Here is a 22053-nt window from a genome sequence, read left to right as displayed (position 1 = left end):
CTGATCTATCGTGTGCCTTTTATCTAAACAAAAAAAAAGTAAATAAAACTTGTTGCAACATACTTTCCTTCGTCTCATTCTTTACGTTATTCGTCAATTTGTGAAATATGACACGTACATTTTTCGTAATCGCATCATTTGATCAATGCTGGACAATAAAAGCAGTCAAGTCATTAGTTTGGCATATAATTACGATATATTTGAACAATACAAATGGAGTTAGTCTACCGTTACGGTGATATATCTCATAGATTAGCGAAATTACAAAGAACATTAAAGGTTGGTGTCTTTATATATATTTGAATTTATCGGGCGAGTTGCATGAAGGATTATTTGGTGAGGCATAGTTAATCAAGCACGTAAAGACTATTACTTAATATTCTATTTATCCTACAACAAAATTGTTTTTTAAATAATTTATCAAATTCGTTTCAGACAACATTCCTGCGATATTATTTGTTCATTATGATAGATTTTTTTTTACTGTCTTACTTTAACGTCGTTGCTTAGTGATTATTTAATTTCTTTTAATTGTTGCCTTATCTAGAAGATTGTCGTTTCTTCAATTATTGTGAATATTATGTTCATGCTGCTATATGTCTTAAAATTTGAATTATATTTGTTAGTTTTCTTGTAATCCTTCATTTATTACGTTATAACATTGATATTATTTCATCTGTATGTATTTGAATTTATCTTTACATAATGTTGTTTATTTGACTATTATGAGTGCAGTTTATAACAAAAAACAATCTGTTATACGGGGAAATAATAATGCTGCAGTTTCATGTGAAACATTTGCGAGTCAAAATATAACAAAGTGTAATTCAACATTGTATTTTGACACGTTACATTCAACATCAATGAATCAACTAGTTTCGATCATTTGTTTTCATAATAAGGGAAGAACCAGTTCAGCGTTCGACACACCGGTCACAATCTTTCACGCCAGCTTCTGTCTAGCAATTACCTACAAGGCGACATTCACCTCATAAATTGTCGCATTTCTAGCGCCACCTTCATATGCCAAAGAGAAGTTGGATTTTCAGAAGCGTGTCGACTTTTTTTTGTTAGGGTCTTGCTTTTGTTGATTACTCCTTGTATCACTTTAAACCTGTTACTACACATGTTCTTTCAAGTCGACATAGCATTCAACGGCGTCTATTTCTTTCCCAGTCTTTTATAGGAATCAAGTTTTAAAGGATCTTCTCACCATATTATTTTTTGCAAGTTATTCACGGTGGTCCTGGGACGACATTTTTACTTATAAAACGTGTACATGTATATCCTTTACAGCTGTAACAAAATATCTGTACCTTAAAATGGTATTCTGCAGAATTGCATGTATTATAGTCAGAAAATATCGTACATTGGCAATACCTCACTGCCTTTAAAAAACAGACATGCAAGGACGTATGGTTCATCGGTACAAGGCCCCATGGCCTGAACAGCAAAGCTACAAGGGTCACAATTATCTACAAAAATTTCCTAAGCCAATCGACTTATAATCCCTTCACATATCACATTAAAATTAGCAGAAATTTTATTAACACATATGTCAGAATGCTATTTTCAATATCACGTGAGTGTATTGGTCTAGTTCTAACATTCATTTCCGTCGCTAACAAAAATCAGACATATTACTTGCGACTTATGCATTTACATTTTGCTTCTTTTACTAAACTACCTGGTTTGAAATCATTTAACAGATTCATAGGTTCATATTTTAGATATCACAGTGTTCCCGCACTAATACATTTCTCGCATGTAATAATATTGAAAACGTTGATATATATTATCATTGATTATATGAACTAAAATTGCTACGGAAGAGTAGAATGCAAAACTCCTTAATCAATTACTACTGTATGCTCTACTCTAATGCATCGGTTTCTTCAATGGCTGTTTTACATCCTTGGATTATCAATGTCATTCAATATTTTACGATTTTTTCGCCTTATTTGGAGGCGCTTTTAAAACTTGTACCACAGAAATATCTTTTTTAAAGGATACAGATCCCTGAATCTCCACATTATCCTTTGCAGCCTTACAAGGGTCACACATAATTTTGAAATACTCACAGAACGTTTGGAAATTGACTATGCTTATTCGCTCAGTATATTCCAATACATTTGTGGGGGTGGATTTACCAGCTACCAAAGTCATGAGTGCACTATTGGCTATTATAGAATCTTGAGTTTATTCTTAATTACATCAAAAATGTCCATGCGCTACACAACATAGCTCCATTCATGAGCATTGCAGATGAAATATCAATGATCAAGCAGTTCTATTTTAACCTGGCTCCATTCACACCAACATTTGGGTTATATACAAGATCTATAAATGATAAAGTACTCTAGCTCATGGTTTCATCACTGCTTTCCATCTGGCCATTTTGATTTCTTAATGCGAGGTCACTTAGGTTCCATCTTAGTTTATGGCGCGTTTGTATTTGTTTCTCATACATATATTTTAATAGTTTGGCATTTGCTTTGTTACAAATAAAGTGTAACAATAGATCCGATGTATATCATTAACAGCGCAATTTATAAGAGACATTTATAAAGTAAAGGTGGTGAATTTCAATATTTCGTAGTCAAGTTTTGATTTTGGTTTGCATGCAGTGGTTTTTGTTTTGTTATATAAAGTTATATTTTGTATAGAAGACGTGGTGACTTTTTATAGACAAAATGTATTTTCTGTTTTATGCAATGAATGACATTGAGGTACACCATTGTGCCATAAAACAAAATGTATCTGTAACAAAAACACCCCCATCCGGACGTCTCGAGGCTTTGATTATTTACAACAACACAACAAAGAATTTTGTGAATCTCTCGCCTCAGTAAAAACAACATGGCATGAAATAATAACACATTAACTTTTGTTTTAGATTTTAATACTTACATAAAATTAGGTAATATGCTCTAGGAGAAAAAGCTTTATCCCACATTTTCACTGAAAATGTTTCGGAGAAACAAATCCACCCAAGTTGTAATTATATATTAACAAATGGATTTTTGCCTAACGAAAATCAAGTGTTGCAGTTGTATGGATAGAACAAAAAGGACTTACAGGAGTCATCCTCTCTAATGTTTTCATACATATTTTGTCACATGAACGCGTATTCGTTACATTTAAAGTAATTGTCGAATATATATATGATGCCGCGTATGTCTTCTAGTGCCCTAAACGGGTAATCAAAAATAAAGCGGTATAAACGTTTAAAAAAATAAGTATTTCGCGTTAGTAAATCGAAGTAAAATTTCAGACGGCTATTTTGCCAGAGGCATGCAATTGACTTTAATGCTCAAATTTATTTTCTCTGTTGTTGTTAGATCAGCATACATTGTAATATTTCTCTCTCGGACTTTAAACAGTTGAGAAATGGTGTTCATTTTATTATTAACAAATCTTGGCCTTTGGCATTGTCAGATTTTAAAAGCTGAAAGGTCGCGGTATGACCTGGCTTCTACCGATGTTACTTGAAACCAAACAAACAGACCTCACGTCAATAATGCACATTTTGTTCATACGGATGTAGATTGTTCGATTGAATGGTAGAATGTCACCAAAAGTCTAATGGATGTGATCAGACAATAATCCTGAATGGTTCACCAAGTTATGTATGTCATGTTGTTTAGTTTTTATTGTTATTGTTTATTCTTATGAATAATAATTGATAACGTTTGCTAAATATATTTCAGTATTTTAACGAAGTTCGTCTCAAAACATTGTGAACTATCTTACACTTTGATATCTTACACTTTGATATCTTACACTTTAGATATTTCTAATCTGGGGACCACTTATAGGTCAACTACGCATGCTAAAATAGTATCATTTGCCATTTACCTGCTTAACATTCTGTAATATATAATAGGGTTATTATATCAGTAGGTCGATCTGAGATGCCGTATTTGGCTTGCGTGGATATTTGCAAGATCGGATCTCACGAGGCGCGCAAGTGCAGAAAGTATTTTCCATTCTATCCAAAAAAAGTGCTTCTGCATTCTGTCATGCGAGAAATCCACATTCGTGTAAGTCTTTATGGCACATGTATACACAAATATATGTTAATAGGTATTATCAGTGTAATGGCGTCATTAATAAGAAAAGAACAGAACAAATATTTCATCAAATTTGTACAAGGTACATTATGAATAGAACATTTATATTTACATAACATATTGTTTAACATCTCGTGTGCAAGTATAAGCAGTTTGCATAGATAATAATCAGATTTTGTTACGCAGTTAATATTGCATTTTGAATCAGTTAAAAAATTTCTTGGACAATTTTGCAAATTTATATAGTGCAGATTTGTTAGTAGTTGCGACATCTCAATGAATTTGAACATCAATAGTCACACATCAAAGTATTTCTGCACATCGCCTTGTTGAGGTTAACAACTGTTGCTTGCACTAGTGTTATGAAAATCTTCGCAGTAGTTCAGTACATATGCAGCGTACATGAATTTAAATTATTTTGACCTAAAAGTGACCTTGGAAATGAGGCTAGTTTTATGAAAATTGTCACAGTAGTTTGGAGCGGATATGAGATACAGAACGAACCCATATACACTGTATCTGGGGTAAAATTTATGCTAATTATTGTAAATACCGACAATTGCAAACAGCAGTCTAACTTTTGCACAAAAGTGCTGTTGAAATATTACTAGATTACCATTTATAGCCACATTAAGATCTGTCAGACACAACTGTTACAGAAATAAATATCCTTATCGTATGTTTTGTATTAAAATATAATTTCAAATATGCGACTTATTCACGACACACAAAATCGCAAACATTCTGATGCATATATTCATCCTGATAACTTTCATTATTTTCAATTAACACATGACCCGAGATCTGTTATACAAACTTAGCCACCCTGGGATTTGTCAGACAAATTACTAGTTAGTATTCGACACAAATTTCACAAATATAATTCAGTAAGAACACTGTACTCAAATAGATCACTATCAGATTTTTTTAATCCTTTCATTGATATAGAATTAATATTATCATCTCATCAAAGGATGTTGTGAGATCTACAAAACGAATCTAGCTGCTATGTGATCTCTCAGTCAAATCTAGCTGTCATGACATCTGTCAGACGAATCTAGCTGTGGTGCGATCTATCAGACTACCGGTAATCCAACTGTTGTGAGATCTGTCAGACAAATCTAGTAGTCATGAGATCTCTCAGACAAATCTAACAGTTGTGAAATCAGTCAGACAAATCTAGCTGTCATAAGATCTATCAGACTACCGGTAATCTAACTGTTGTGAGATCTGTCAGACAAATCTAGCTGTCATGAGATCTATTAGATGAATCTAACTTTTGTGAGATCTGTCAGACGAATCTGCCTGCCATGAGACCTCTTAGTCAATTCTAGCTGCCACGACATCTGTCAGACGAATATAGCTGTCATAAGATCTATCAGACTACCGATAATCTAACTGTTGTGAGATCTGTCAGACAAATCTAGTAGTCATGAGATCTCTCGGACAAATTTAACTGTCTTGAGATATGTTAGTCGAATCTAACTGTTGTAAGATCAGTCAGACAAATCAAGCTGTCATAAGATCTATCATCAGACTACCGGAAATATAACTGTTGTGTGATCTGTCAGACAAATCTAGCTGTCATGAGGTCTATCAGATAAATCTAGCTTTTGTGAGATCTGTCAGACGAATCTGGCTGCCATGAGATCTCTCAGTCAAATCTAGTTGATATTACATCTGTCACACGAATCAAGCTGTCAGTCAAATCTAGATATCATGGCATTTGTCAGACGAATCTAGCTGCCTAGTCTGGCTACCGACTAGAAAAAAAATCTGTAAATAATTCTGACTTCATCAGTCCTGGCTCTGATTATCTAATTATGATTTGAAAAGAAAAGGGACATAATTATACAGAATTTGAATAATCTCAAGAGGTCTCTCCTATGAACAAAACTTTAGGTCTGAACACAGACTACTAGCTGCCATGAGATCTCTCAGTCAAATATAGCTGTCATGAGATCTCTCATACAAATCTAACTATCTTGCGATTTGTCAGACGAATCGAGCAGCCAGGAGATCTATCAGAATACTCTAACTGCTGTGAGATCATTCAGACAATCTAGCTATCATGAGATCTATCAAACAAACCTAACTGTTGTGAGATCAGTCAGGCAAATTTAGCTGCCAGGAGATCTATCAGAAAGATCTAACTGTTGTGAAATCAGTCAGACAAATCTAGCTGCCAGGAGATCTATCAGACAAATCTAACTGTTGTGAGATCTGTCAGACAAATCTGCCTACCATGAGATATCTCAAGCATATCTAGCTGTCATGACATCTGTCAGACGAATCTAGCTGTCGTGAGATAAGGCAGACAAATATAGCTGCCATAAAATCCGTCAGATAAATCTAATTGCCGTGAGACCTGTCAAACAATTCTAGCTGTCATGAGATCTGTCAGACAAACCTAGCTGTCGGGAGATATGTCAGACAAATCTAGCTGCCATGAGATCTGTCTGATGAATCTAAGTGTTTTTAGAAATATCAGACAAATCTAGCTGTTGTTAGATCTGTCAGTACAATCAAGCTGCCACGAGATCTGTCAGATGAATCTCGCTGCCATTAGATCTGGTAGACAAATTCGCCTGTCATGATATTTATCAGACGGATCTAGCTGCCATGAGACCTGTCAGTCAAATCTAACTGCCTTATGATCTGTCAGCCAAATCTAGCTGGCACGAGATCTGTCAGACGAATCTAACTGTTGTGAGATCTATCAAACAAATCTAGTTGCCTTGAGATATGTCAGAAAAATCCAGCTGCCACGAGATCAGTCAGACAAATCTAGCTGCCATGAGATCCGTCAGACAAACCTAGCTGTCGAGAGATCAGTCAGACAAAGCTAGCTGTCGACAGATCTGTCAGAAAAATCTAGCTGCCATGAAATCTATCATACGAATCTAGCTGCCACGAAAAATCATACTTGTTTATACATAATAGAATTCATTTATAACCATGACTTCATGGCTAGCTTCTGGTAAATATTCAAATTATGAGAAATATCAGACTAAGCATTATATATATATATATATATATATATATATATATATATATATATATATATATATATATATATATAATGCAGTTAAAATCATGTTTTTTATGTTTGAAAAAGACATTTTATGAGGTTCATAGACTTATAATACATCGTAATATGTGACCATGACTGAGAAAATGGGTCCAGATGAGGAAATTTGACATTTTCAGGTTTTTGCATATTTAGAAAGTATACCCATTTAGAAATAAATCCTGAAAATTTCAGATGAAAATCTTCAAAATTGTCAGTTTTATGACAGATTTTGTAACATAGATATTAAAAATAAAAACAGAACATTTCAGTTATTCTTTCTTTCTAGTTTATTTCTCACTTACAGGTAATGGCTAACAATTCTGAAATAAATTTATCTTCTGTTACAATTGCATGATATATATTAGATCCCTTCTTATTACACAAAATGATAATCAACTAAAATCTACAACAATTTCTATAAAAATATTTCTCAAATTGTGTTACCATGGCAACAAATATATTAAATTCCCTTTTCTGTGATAAAACTTAAAAAAAACTTGTTCACTTAAAGTAAGGACTTCAAAAAGTAAAATATTAGAAGGCCTATGTATTTATAAAAATATTCTGAAAATTTCACATGAGAATATTAAGAATGTTTGGTTTTATGACAAGTTTTTGTAACATGGGTAATAACCATAAGAATAAGTTAGATTTGTCATTGTTTCTTCATAACTTGTCTTTTAGATACTGGTAATAAATGACTATTTTGGGGAAAATGAACCTTCTTTTACTATGAAATTTTATTCTTGTGATGCTTACTTAAAACACAAAAATACAGCTAATTAAAATCTTTCATATTTTCTATGAAAACATTATTCAAATTGTGTTACCATGGCAACATATGCATTAAATTCCTTTTTCTACAATAGAACTTAAAAATAGAAGCTTAATTTGAAATAATGTTTCTTATAAGTTGAATATTCCGAAGTATATGTATTCGAAAGTAAAATTTGAAAATTTTATGGGAAAAGATAAAATGTTTGGTTTTATGACAGATTTCGTAACACGGGTAAAAACCACAAGAATAAACTATTTCAGTCGTTGTTTCTTCAGTTTGTGTTTTCACTTATTGGTAATCACTGGCTATTTTTAAATAAATGAATATTCTTTTACAAAGAATATTTAGATATTCACTTAAAGTGCAAACATCTAGCTGGCTAAAGTCCTTCACATTTTCTATAAAAACATTATTAAATTATGTTACCATGGCAACATATGCATTCGATTCTATTTTCTATAATAATACTTTAAAAAAGAGCTAAATTTGGAAAAGTGTTTCAGATAACTTGAATATTATCAAGTGGTGTGTATTCAAAAATATTGTCTCAAAATTCCATGTTAAAAAAATTAAAATGTTTTGTTTTATGACAGCGTTTGTAACATGAGTAATAACTATAAGAATAAGACATTTCTGTCATTGTTTCTTCATAACTTGCCTTTTACCTGCTGGTAATAAATGACTATTTTGAAATAAATGAAACATATATTACTATTGATTTTTTTTATTGTTTATGCTTATTTTAAAGTAGAATACTAGAAAGTACAGCTAATTAAAATTTTTCCATATTTTCTAAGAAAATTGTGTTACCATGGCGACATATGTTTTAAATTCCCTTTTCCTACTATAATACCTAAAAACAAGAGCTTATTTTAAAAAAGTATTTCTAATAAGTTAAATATTTTAAAGTATAAGTATTCAGGAAAGAAATCTGAAAATTTCACATAAAACTTTAAAATAACAAAACAAAAAAAGTAACAAAAGTAGTTATCGTAAGAATAAACATTTCAGTCATCCCTTTCCTCATAATCTGTTTTTTTCACTGGCTAGTTATAACTGACAATACTGAAGAAAGTGAACATTCTTTTACCATTACATTATATACTGTAGATCCCTTATTGAAATACAAATCCATAATTTCAATGAAATATAATTTGCATTATGTTACCATGGCAACATACATACTAAATTCCTTTTTTCTAAAAATACTTTAATAATTAACACAATAGCTTAACTTTTGATGAAGGTTACACTGCTACAAGCTCTGGTGAAAAGTAAATATTTTTTTCCAGCCAATACTTTAATGTAGGTAACTGAAACTACAACCTTTACTCGATGTTTAACCTTAACAGCTAAACACATCTATATGAACAGCAAAACAGGCTAAAGTGTTGTGTATTAAAACGTTTGAATTCAACAACAATTTCTATCTTTTATATTCACTTCCTTTTTTCAGTTCTCAGAAAAATCCTCGTCAATCACAATTTCAGTTTTCAGTTCAAGGGGTCTGGGACAAACAGAATCCTTTGACTTTTCAGACAAATACTATTCTCTTACGAGTTCATACAGGTACCATTGTCAGGCTTGGGTCATTCCATGTCAGTAATATTCGTTTGGCAAGGGGGAGTATATTTTAGTAAGTTACTGTCTCAACTGGACTGTCACTTCTAACACTAACAATCCAGGTGTTTCTGCAGACATGGTAAAGTGGTAATACTTAGTTATCTTCTTCAAAAAGTTTAAAATATTGTGATAAGATATTTCTCCACGGGTAGAATGTGACAGGTTTTAAATCATTGTTGACCAACTGTGCAATGTTATGACCTTTCTTTGATGACTGACACACTGTGTCAGCAATATCATGTATTATTAAAGGTCTCAGCATTCACCCTCCTCCACAGATTCTTCTAAATTCAAAAGTGCAAGTCAGATTCAAACTTTGCATGGTCTGTGATCATTGTTGAATATTCAATCGATCTGTGATATCCTGTAGCAAATAAGTAAAACATTTTATTTTAAAAAATTAACCTGGGAGTCGCTTTATTTAATAAAAGCAGATTTATCACTATTTGATAATAGATGATTCTTACAACCAAATGCTCTAAAATATTGACAGACTGACAACAGCGAGCTGTCAGTATATAAAATGTACTTTGTTTGTAAATTTTGATTACTGCAAATAGGATGTTCTAAAACACATTTTTTTGCATTACTGTGTTAACCCTTAAACCTGCTAAATTTGCAAAATGGACTACTCCATTTTAAAATAGAGACAGTACCATTTATAGTTTATAGGGGTTCTCATAGGAAATTTGCTGACTAAATATCAAACACTGCAGATCAAGATCAGACTGCACAGATGTGCAGGTTGATCTTGATCTGCACTGGTTGCAAAGGCAGACATAGCTGCCTCATCGGGCCAAAGGGGTTTTAAAAGTATACACTGTTTTTAACAGCTATAAAAAAATGGTTGTTACCTAGTAAAACTCTCCACAGACCATACCACAGCAAGATGTTATTTCTATTCTAGCTAGCAGCATTGTCAAAATGGAATACCAATACAGGTAGTGATGTACCATGCTCACAAGTTGTCTGCCCCTTAACCAACTGAGTTTCTTTCATAAACAAGAGGAAACACTTGCCTTCCTGAAAAAAGATTTAAAAGTCTTTGGTAAAAGTATCTGTTATCTTCATGTATCTCAGGAACCTTTACAGCCTTCATTCTAATCCATATTCTTGGTGCAATAAAACTGGTAAAAAAATTCAATCACATCACAATTTCTAAGTCAAGAATGGGTTAATTAAAATTGAAAATAATCACATTACAATTAAACTAAATTACAATTAATTGATTTACTTCAAATAATTAATTAAAATTCCTATTATTTAGAACTCTTCTACAATTTAATGAGATATCAACTTATACACATGTACATGTAGTGTTAAGCATTCAAATTATCCATGTACTTATTGAGTGCCACAGACTTTTCTCAGGCTAATAGCCAATGTAATGAAGACTTTTCACAAACTGATCCTCCTCAAACCGGATTGTTGAAATGAAATTTCAATAATGCCAGTTTTGTCAGTTTAAGCCATTCAATAGTCATAGTACATGTACATACATTGTACAAATCATTAGTGTAGAAGTAGACTTATTTTGTATAGGCTCCAACAAAACCTAGACAGAGGTATAATTAAATAATATATTGCATTAAAATTATAATAGGAGCCATTAGCTGCATGTTACTTACCTGATTCCTCAAAGCACATCCAAAATATGTTACATTTTCTTCAGATCTTAAAGTAAACAGACCAATTTCCTGGCTGTTGTAGGGTATATGAACCAGCTGTAGTGGAATGAACCATCAAAGGAACAAGGAATATTATCTGAAAGAAGATATAATACATGTACTGTAAACATCACTAAAAATCAAAAACTGAATACTTAATTAATAATGTGATTGTGAAAGGTTTCATTAACTTACCACAAAATACTTTAAAAGTTATTATACTATGAATCTATTTTTTAAAGGATCATAAATTGTTTTACACACAGCAAGGCTCAAAAATGTAAAAAATAATAAGATTTTCATTATATAGCATAAATTCCCACTATCCATATTACAATCATCCTGTTACAAAACATTCTGAATCAACAATAATGGAAAGAGAGTAGTCACCAGACAGAAATAACATGACTTATGAGACCCACAGCAAAAACAGTTACCATTTTATAAATGGAAGCGTCTAGACATCCGGTAACCAGAAACCTATATATAGCCAGTGTTTTAGCCAACCGGTAACAGGACGCCTAGCCTATCCTATCCTATAGGGGTTTTGTAGGCGTCTGGTAATCAATTTTAAAATATTGTCTGAATAAGCCTTACATGTGAATATTCAAACCTTAGTATGCCAAAAAAAATATGATACAATAAATTTATTCATTACAGTATTCATATATAAATGATCGCCGAACAGCTAAAAAACATTCGCGGAGAGGCTATCGTCTTGTTGCCGGACAGCTAGAATGCAGGGTAGGCGTCCGGTTACCGGACATCTACATATTTCCTTTTAAAATACCTTTGCTACTACTGTGAGAGGGGACTTTTCGAGAAATGATGTGACAAAGGCAGGCATCTATAAGTCTGCATCAAATTTATTAATTATCATAGCTACATGTACTTTGTATTTTTCCATAGTAATGCTTACTATGGACAATGAAATAATTTGATGAATCCTGGTCACCTTGAGTAAGAAGCTGCCTGCCTTCAATAATCTTTGTGACAACCCAGCTGGCCATTTTATATTAAATACACAGGCATAATGAAATCATCTGTGTTTAGTGGCCACAAGATAAATTTAATAAATTTCTTTCGGTATGTTTTTGATTCACTTCCGGGTAAAAAGACAGCCTTATTTCAGTGAAAGTTTCAAATATTTTAGAGAATCTACATTAACAACTGTTTATAATCGGTACTTACCAAATCAGTAAACAGTATTACAAATCTCAGATCCCTTCATCGTTGAACAAAAGGTAGTTAAACAAAAGTAAACTTCACATGCTTCCCTGATAAAATCCGAAACCGGAAACATACAGTAGCGAAGGGGAAACAACTGATTTTGAACGAAGTATTTTGTCTCAGGCGTAATACCACTATTTTTTTTACAGGTCTGATGTCTAAATATTCTTTCTGTAGTAGGCTGTCATCAATCATGTAACAAGCAGTCGTACTTTAACAGTCAAACTTTTGCTAATTAAAACATGTGTAAGAAAGCTGCGCGCGTAAACTTGGCGCAACTTTAAACGTCGTTTCTCGATATTACGTCATGCCGCATCTGGACCGGTTTTCAAAGACGACGTCACATATAAAGATGCGTTTATTTTATATTCTTCTCAGAAACAAAATTATTCGTCTTTATCTTTATGAAAGTGTATATTTATAAGAAATCCAAATTATTGATAGTTCATATTCCAACGTGTTCAAGGTAAGTAACTTTAAGATTATGATATTTTCACTGTAAAATTACACGATACATACTTCACAGCTACATTACAATACCCCATTGTAAACTTGTAATAATATATTCACTTCCGTATAAAGTCATCCGAACTAATTTTTACTCTATCGATTTTTAAAATATGTATACATGTACATGTATTCTTTAATCAGTAATTGGTCTATTAGTTGAATCCATGAAGTAGGTATACTAACACTTGTTTCTAGTTACTGCCGTTTGAACACTTTTATTTGATTTCGTGCTTCGGCTTTACTACTTGCACTGCTAACGTAGAGTTGTTGTTTGGCATTGTTAAAACACATTGCTAGTGGACCAAACAAACTGTCTCTATGTCCTAGTATCACAGTAGCTTCACTTAAATCTGGATTCATCTTGTAAATGGCGTCCTGATTTCTGCTGCAAAGATAGACTGATCCGAATGGAGTTATGACGATATCCACGGGAATAGCAAGCTCATGTAGATACATAGATATCATATTCCCATCCATATCTACGCATATAAATTTGTTGGTTTTCCAGTCAGACACGTAGATCACACTCTCATTAGGACTGACTGCAATGTTATCTGGCTTCGTGCAGTGTTTAAGTACTTCAGCATCAGGCTTGATCGTTTTATACACTGCACCTGATAGCTGAAGTATAAGGAATCTGACAGGCTTAGAGAATGAAGCATATAGTTTTCCATTTAGATACTTAATGTCTAAACATAGACCCATTAATTTGATATTTCTTTGTACGGATATAGTCCTAGAAACTGTTACAATTTGAATGACATATATGTTGGACAATAATACAGCTACCTTGTCCTTCGAAACCGTTGTGAGTCCAAATGGTTTAGACTCCAAGTCCAGTGTCCCCTTTATTACATTACGGTCAATATCAATAAGCTTCAAAGATGCGTTATTATAATCCGCTAAAACAAGTTCATGGTCCGACACTAGAGTTATCGCTACAATGTCACTCTCATTTGTGTCCGCTGCTACCTTCACATTAATGTCTCGGACGTAAATATATTCTTCTTTAGACATCTGACACCTCGCGTCTTCTTTGTGGATATCAATTTTGGCGACTGAGGATGCAATTGCACTATTGTATTTTTTAGGCATATTTTCTTTATCCATCAAGTTATGTTGTTTTGTTGCCTTACTTCTTGAATGACTTCTGAAGCAGTTACTACACAGATATTCTTCACAATCATCACAATAACCTTTGGCATCTATTTCTTCACCGGCTATTTTACAAGGATCGCAAGTTTGAACGTTTTCACTCGGCATATTATCTTTGTTTAACAGTTTATGGTGTTTTGTAGCTTTGCCTCTTGAATGGCTTCTAAAACACGTACCACAGAGGTATTCACCACAATCTGTACAAAATCCCTCAGCTTCTATATGTTCACCTGCTGAACTGCAAGGGTCACACCCGTACTCGAAAAATTCCTCAGAGCTCTTGTAGATTGACGATTTCTTACTTTCTTTATATCTCACAGAACCTTCAGCAGAACTGGCATATACAGGTACAGACGCGTCAGAGCTGCTGGATGTCGTTTTACGTGATGATTTTTGTCTGGTTCCTACGTCTAACATTTTTCTGCCGCCCACATTGTCCGACATCTTTCAAGTGTAGTATACCAGCCCCTATTCAATTATTTACAAAGGTAATCTGTATTATGTATTCTTGTTTATTCAAACAAAAATTTCTTAAACTAATTTTTAAAATTTTTTGAACGTACAAAAGGGCGTTTTTCAAAAACAAATCAATTTAAAAAGGAAAGGGAAACAAAAAAACGGACATTTAATATACAATGTTTAGTTTAAATCGTTACCACTTATTTTGACAAGGGGAAATTTGGCAATTATCAAGTATCATGACATTTTTCCCTTTTCCCAAAAAAAAACGCGTGCGGTTTAGTTTTAAATTTGAAAACGACTCAAAATATTAGGGTGAAAAATTTTTTTATGGGAAAATAACGATTTTTTTTTAAGGAATTGCTCAAAAACCCCCGACTTACAAACCGTTTTAATTCTATTTTTCTAATTTTTGAAAAAATTTCCCTAAAAAACTTTCCCCCTTTTTTCGATATATTGTGATAGATTGGGATTTTACAGACCCAATTTAAATTGCAAAAATTTAATAATCCTTACAATGAATAACTGTATGGTTAAAACTTTTCTTTTTCCCTATATATGTTGTGTAAATATGATACAAAAAAAAAAACATATTTTGGCCGCGCCATGAGAAAATCAACATAGGCTTTGCGACCAGCATGGTTCCGGGCCCAGCCTCGCATTTTTGCGCGTTGGTTCAGGTTTCCATGCGTTGCTTTCAAAGACTCTTTTAATTTAGAGAAGCCTTTAAAGCAAACGCATGGATCCTGACCAGACTGCGCAATGGGCGGGCGGCCCGGGTTCCATGCTGGTCGAAAAGGGGCCACTTTTTTTGGTTTTTCATGCACGGCTCATTTTCAAAATTTTTCAACTTAAATAGTGGATCTGAAACTTATTTTTTAATCAAAAAATTTTAAAAAACATTTTCTATTGTCTTACAATTTTAAAATTATCCTTTGGGAAATTGAGTTTGAGTTTTTTCCTCCCAATATCCCTTTAAAAAATGGGGATTAAATATTTACCCAAGGGGTTTGACGGTGGGGACTTTTCCTTGCGTTATTTTTTTAATTGTTTTTTTTATAATTTGGAAAATTTTAGTTTACTATCTCAAAAAAAAAAATTTTTTTGTTTTTCAGAAAAGGGTTTTTTTTATTTTAAAAACCCACAGGGGGCAAAATTTTCATTTATGTTCACCCATATATAGAGAAAATGATTAAATTTTTAAAATAAAGAAATGGTTGCTGACCGGTTACTAAAAGTGGTACATTTATAAAACAAAAATTTGAAAAATAACCCCCCCTTGCAGGAACACAAATTGACTTATCCACGATTTTTTTTTTGCCATTTTAAGAAAAATTAAGAGAGAATTAGAGTTTTTAAAAGTTTCAATTTATCAGTAATGTCATACACCCCTTACAATTAAATCTTTGAAAACTGAAATATTGTTTTTTCCCCAAAAGTAAAAAATGTATTTTTATTTTTTTAAAAAAAACTTCGGTTTGTATTGTTTAGATAGATAGTATTTAATGGGCCCAATTTTCCCTCCTTTACTTTTAATTGGGTAAGCTCCCTTTGGGAAATTCTTAATGAACAAACCACACTTTAAACCGAAAAAATGTTGTGTCCTACTTTTGGAATCAAAAAAAAAAAAGCATGTTTTTTTAAAATAAAGCTAGGACCTTTTTTGCCAATTTCAAGATGAAATAGCCAATGCAAGTTTTCTAGAGAAATTTTGGGTGTAAATAAAATGGCCCAGCGACAATCGTGTATGGGCAATTTCCGTGAAAAATATTTTAAAAAAAAATTTTTCATGATTACATCACACTTGAATCTGTCGTATTTTTTTTTTAAATTTTCCCTCCATTTTCCCCACACATGGCTCCCCTTTTTGGCCGTCTTTTTAAGCCGATACTGAAGAGCAAATAGTAAAAACATTTAAATAAAAACCGGTTTAATTTATTTGAATGGTGTTCACGGGGCCTCTTTTTGAGACCCCCAAAAGCAAAAACGGAAGAACATTTTTAAAGAAATTTCTTTAAAAATCACAAAATATTCTTTCCCCCCAAACATCGTATGTAGATTTATAAAAACTTTCCCGGGGTTTCTTTCCCAAATTTTTTGACAATTTTGTGCCCAAAAAAATGTTAAAAGAAAATTTTAAAATTTTAAAGAAAATAAATCCATTTCTTGTTATATAATACTGAACTTGCTCTGTTGCATCCTCTATTGATTTTTTTAATTTTTGGTTAAAAAGATCCCGCTTACAATTTTTTAGTGCCGCCAAAAAGCTTAAAAAGATAGATCGACACAAACTAGTCTGTAAAACCCATGACCCGACCCGCTTTGTTTTTAAAGGGGTTTTTTTATACCCCCTTTTGGGGGAAACCAGAGAAATAGTAAAACCAAATTTTAACGACTTCTCCTCATAAAATACGGTTTGAAGCCCCGGTCTGTACCTCCTCTGATGGACTTCTATCAGGTTTTTGGTTTTTAAAAGAATTTTGCCTTGGGGCCAAATTTTTGGGGATAAAACAGATTAAGTAAAATTTTTTTTTTTTAACCCGACCCCTTTCCCCGGAAAAGACTTTGAAGGTTAAAACGCCCTGCCGTAATATCATTTAAAAATTTTTTTCCCTTAAAATATGTTTTTTGTAAAAAAACCCGAAAAAGCCCTCCCTTTGTAGTTTTTTTTGTTGAGATATTTTAATGTTTTTTTTGTGATCGGTTTTTAAAGGGGTGTTGAAAAAATTTTAACTGTTATAACTGTTTGTCTGTGAGCAATAAAATATTAAAAACAAATATGGATCTCTCTCAAAACTGTTTTTAATTTTCCCTATGATTGTTATTTTAACTTAGCCGGGAAATTGGGGTTTTCAAAATTTTTAACCCAAATTTTGATTAAAACTGCTCCGGAATTTCAAAATAATATCAGATTTTTAGTAAATTTAAATTTGTCCACCAAATTTGTTTTTAAAATGCCCGCTTGTTTTTTTGTTTAGGGAAATTTTAGTAAAAATTTATCAAAGCATTGCAACAGTTAAGCGATCTTTGCATATTAACAAAATAAAAAATGTTTAAAAATATGAAATAAATTTTTTAAAACTTTCAAAAAGATGGGGGGGTGCAAAAATAATGGAAGTGCCCTTTTCCCAAATTTTTGTGTCGTAAAAGGGGAAATTTTAAAAATTCCCAAAATAAACGAAAAGGGCTTTTTTAAAATTTCCAGTTATCACAAGGGGGCCCTATTGTACTCATTTCTTATTTTTTGGTCGTTTTTTTAGAATAGAGGGAAAATTTTTTGAGGGGGGGCCCTTTCCTTGTTGTATCGAAAAACACAAAATTCCTTTTAACAAATAGTGACTTTTTTTCAGTCAGATAACTTATTTAGATAAAAGAAAGGGGAAAGCTCCCCTTTAAAGGGAAATTTTGCACGTTTTGGGGTCGAAAAAATTTTTTTAAAAATGTAAAAATTTTTAAATTTCACCTGGTTTTTTTTAAAAAGTCCAAAAATTCCTAGAAAATTCAGCAAATAAAAAAAAGGTCGTGTTTGTGTTTTGCTAGAATGATTTGAAAAATTTTTGGGCCTCCCCGGGTATTTTCCCTTTGGAAAATCCTTTGGGGAAAATTTTTTAACTTTCATAAAAATTTTTTGTGAAATGAAAAATTTTTTTTTTTACCATGCAGAATTTTTAAAAAACTTCTCACGCCGTAAATAAACAATTTGGGCCCAAATTTGTTAAAAAATTGGGTTTGGTCCCTGTGCTTATTTTTGAGATTTCTGCCCGATTTAATGAACGCTAATTTCAAAACCCAAAATTTTTTTGAAATTTTTTAACGGGCGTGTCGAAAATCCCCAATTTAATATTTTTAAAAAAAGAAAAAACACTTACCCGTATTTTGTAAAAATTTTACTCACAGTTTGCTATCAAGTATAATTGATTTTCCCTTTTCCCTACGCCGAATTCCAAAGGGTTTATTCTAAAGTTTTTTTGGGTTAAAAAGGGCGTTACGGGGCCCTCACTTCCCGGTTTTTCAAAAGTGCAGGAAATTCCTTAAGATGGGGTGGGTAACCAAAACCGCAAAAGCGCAAAACAAAGACACATCCCTTTTTTAAAAAAAGAAAAAAACCATTTTTTTAAAAAAATTAGTTTTGTTTGTTTTTTTTGGGCTAGCGGCCCCATTTTCAAATGTATGCACATTTAACCTAAAAAAAAAGGCATGAATATTGTACCAGTATCGCTGTTCCCCGGGAATAACCCCCACCCTTTTTTCCACAGGGAAACAAAAGTCCCAAAAACAAATTTATTTTGGGTTAAAAAAGGTTCAAAACTTTTGAAAACAGGGGCCTTCCCTTAGGTAAAAACATACAAAGCAAAAGGGCAAAAAAACAATATCACAGGGTATCTTCCCCTCCCCCTTTGGAAAGTATACAAAGCATAGTGGGAACACAACAAACTCAGGGTTAACTTCTTCTCCCTTTTGGGGGAAAAACATAACAAAACATATGGAAAAACAACCATATCTCGAGGGATCTTTCCCCTCCCTTTGGGAAAGTTTACAAAGCTTTGGGCCCCCAAAAACAACAATAGCCCCAGGGGATCTGGGTTCTCCCTTAAAGGGAAAAATACAAAACATTGGGGGGCACAAAAAATCTCAGTGTGTCTTTTATCCCCCCCTTAGGGAAAGTATAAAAAAGCACAGGGCAAAAACAACAAAAGCTCAGGGGATCTTTCTCCCCTTTGGTGAAGTATAAAACATAGGAACACAAAAATAGCTCGGGGATCTTTCCCCCCCCTTAGGTGAAGTTACAAAGCTTTGGGCAACACAAAAATAGCTAAGGGGATCTTCCTCTTTCCCCTTAAATGAAGTATACAAACATAGGGCAAAAACAAAAATAGCTCAAGGGGATCTTCCTTCCTTTTGTTAGTAACAAACATAGGGGACAAAAAACAATTTTCTCAGTGTAAACTTCCTCTCTCTTTTAAAATAAATTATACCAAAAACTTTGGGCAAAAAACAATACTGAGGGTATTTTTTTTCCCCTTTCCCCTTTTTTTAAGTTTTAAAAAGCATGGGGCCACAAACAATAGCTCAGTGTGTGTTCCTCACCCCTTGGTAAAATTTAAAAGCATTTGGGGAATACAACAATATTTTCAAGGGGATCTTCCTCTCCCTTATGTAAATTTTTACAAAGCATAGAGAACACAACAATTTTCTCAGGGTTTTATTTCTTCCTCTCCCTTTGGTAAAGTATACAACACAACAATATCCTTTTGGGGCCCGGGTTTCCCCAAACCCCTTTGGAAAATTTAAAAAAACTTTTGGCCCAAAAAAAAATATACAAGGTTTTCCTCCTCCCTTATGAAATTTTAAAAAAACATTTGTCACACAAAAAAAATCTCAGGGTATCTTTCTCTCATTTTTGGGTTTGGGGAAATTTACAAAGCTTTTGGTCAGCACAGCAATATCTTGCGTATCCCTTTCCTTTACCCCTTTGGCTGAGTAATAAAAAATTTTAACACACAACGATATTCTTGGGGTATCTTCCTCATCCTTAGTTTAGGGCCCAAAATTCAAAGAATAGGGCAGCAAAAACAATACTCAGGGTGTCTTCCTTCCCCTTTGGTAAAAATATACAAAGCAAGGGCAAAAAAAATTTTTCTGAGGGGATGTTCCTCTCCAAATTTGGTTTAAATATACAAAGCATGTGGCAATACAACAATTTTTTCAGGGTTTCTTCCCTCCCCATGTTTAAAAATACAAAGCATAAAAAAAAACAACAATAAACTTAAAGGGGAATTTTCCCCTCCCTTAGGGGAAAAATAACATAGCATTTGGGCAAAACCCAAAATTTCTCAGGGTTTCTTTCCCCTTTCCCTTTTGAAATTATACAAGCATTGGGGGGCACAACCATCCCAGGGGATCTTCCTCTCATTTTGGTTTTGGGTTTAAAATTTTACAAACAGGATCAGGGACAACAATATCTCGAGGGATCTTTTCCCCCCTTAGCTGATATATAAAAAATTTAAAAACACAACGATATCTCGGAGTATCTTTCCCCACCCTTAGTTTAGGTAAAGTATACCCAAGAAAGGGCCGCAAACAATATCTCAGGGTTTCTTCCCTTTTCTTAGGAAAAATATTACAAGCATTGGGCAATACAAAAAATTTTTCAGGGTAAACTTTTCCCCTCCCTTTAAAGGAAATTAAAACAAAGCATTGGGCAGCATAATAACATCCCGGTATCTTTCCCCCTCCTTTGGTTGGGTAAATTATGAAAAACTTTGATTTAGAAAAGAATAAATGCGGTATCTTCCTTTACCCCTTAGGCTTTAAAGGGATAAATAATTGAACCGCACAACGATATCTGGATTAACTTTTTCACCCTTAGTTTTGGTAAAGTATACAAAAAATAGGGGAGGGGCCAAAAAAAAAATCAGGGTGTCCTTCCCCCGTTAGGTAAAGTTTTACAAAAAACATAGGGCCAAAACAAAAAATCCCAGGGCATGTTCCCCCCCCTAAAGTAAAGTATAATAAACATGTGGCAAAAACAACAATTTTCTGGGATCCCCTTTCCCCGTCCCTTTTTGTAAATTATACAAAACATAGAGCAAAACAACAATATTAAGGGGGACCCTTCCCCTCCCTTAGTTTTAAAGGGAAAAATACAAAGAATTTGGGAAGGCCACAAAAATATTCCGGGGGTCCCTTTCCCCTGTTAGGGTAAAGTATTTTCAAAGCCTTTGGGCAAACAAAAATTTTTGAGGGCATTTCCTCTCCCCTTTTTGGGAAAAATATTTCAAAGCATGTGGCAAACAAAAATATCTCAGGGGATTCTTCCCCCCCCTTATGTAAATTATAAAAGCATAGAGCAACACAAACAAAATACCCCGGGTATCTTTTTCCCCCATTTAGGTTTGGGGGGGTTTTTACAAAAACATTTGGGGCAGCACAGAATTATCTTGCGGGATTTCCCCACCCTTATGAGTATTTAAAGGTTGAACAGCACCAAAGATATCTCTGATATTTTTTTCCTCATCCCTTTGTTTAGGCAAAGTATACAAAAAAAAGGGCCCCACAAAAAAATCTCAGGGTGTCTTCCTCTCCGTTGGTAAAAATAAACAAAAAAATAGGGCAAGACAAAAATATTGAGGGCATTTCCCCTTTTCCCCCAAAAGTAAGTATTCAAACATTGGCAAAACAACAATATTCCCGGGTATTTCCCCCTTTCCCCTTTTGTAAATTATACAAACATAGAAACAAAACAACAATATCTCAGGGTACTTCCTCTCCCTTAGTTTTGGTAAAGTAACAAAGGGTTTGGGGAAGCACAACAATATCCAGGGTGTCCTTTTCCCCCCTCCGTTAGGTTAAAAATATAAAAAAGCATGGGCAACCCCAAAAAAACCCAGGGCAGGGTTTCCCCTCCCTTAGGTTTAAAAATTTCAAAGCAGGGGGCAATTTCAACAATATTCCCGGGTACTTCCTCTCCCTTAGGGAAAATTT

General features: G+C 33.4%; 1 protein-coding gene and 1 long non-coding RNA gene across 2 annotated transcripts; both read right to left on the bottom strand.

The window, feature by feature from the left end:
* Positions 1 to 7415: 7415 nt before the first annotated feature.
* LOC128552735 (uncharacterized) lies at positions 7416 to 12777 on the bottom strand. The gene is made up of 4 exons (XR_008369152.1): positions 12406 to 12777; positions 11176 to 11311; positions 10402 to 10570; positions 7416 to 9911 (listed from the first exon to the last, which is right to left on the bottom strand). It is a non-coding gene; the product is annotated as an uncharacterized LOC128552735 (long non-coding RNA).
* A 372-nt stretch (positions 12778 to 13149) lies between these two features.
* Positions 13150 to 14553, bottom strand: LOC128552736 (uncharacterized). Its single transcript, XM_053533792.1, has one exon. It carries the CDS (start codon positions 14551 to 14553, stop codon positions 13150 to 13152), a length of 1404 nt encoding a protein of 467 aa, XP_053389767.1.
* Between the last annotated feature and the right edge of the window lie 7500 nt (positions 14554 to 22053).

Source organism: Mercenaria mercenaria, unplaced genomic scaffold (genome assembly GCF_021730395.1).
Source record: "Mercenaria mercenaria strain notata unplaced genomic scaffold, MADL_Memer_1 contig_3098, whole genome shotgun sequence".
In the NCBI taxonomy this organism is placed as follows: Eukaryota; Metazoa; Mollusca; class Bivalvia; order Venerida; family Veneridae; genus Mercenaria; species Mercenaria mercenaria.
Note: the sequence above shows the minus strand (reverse complement) of the source record. Positions and strands in the feature narration are given on the sequence as shown.

Coding starts and splice junctions, on each gene's coding strand:
- LOC128552736 (XM_053533792.1), bottom strand. CDS start 14,553: ATGTCGGACAATGTGGGCGGCAGAAAAATGTTAGACGTAGGAACCAGA.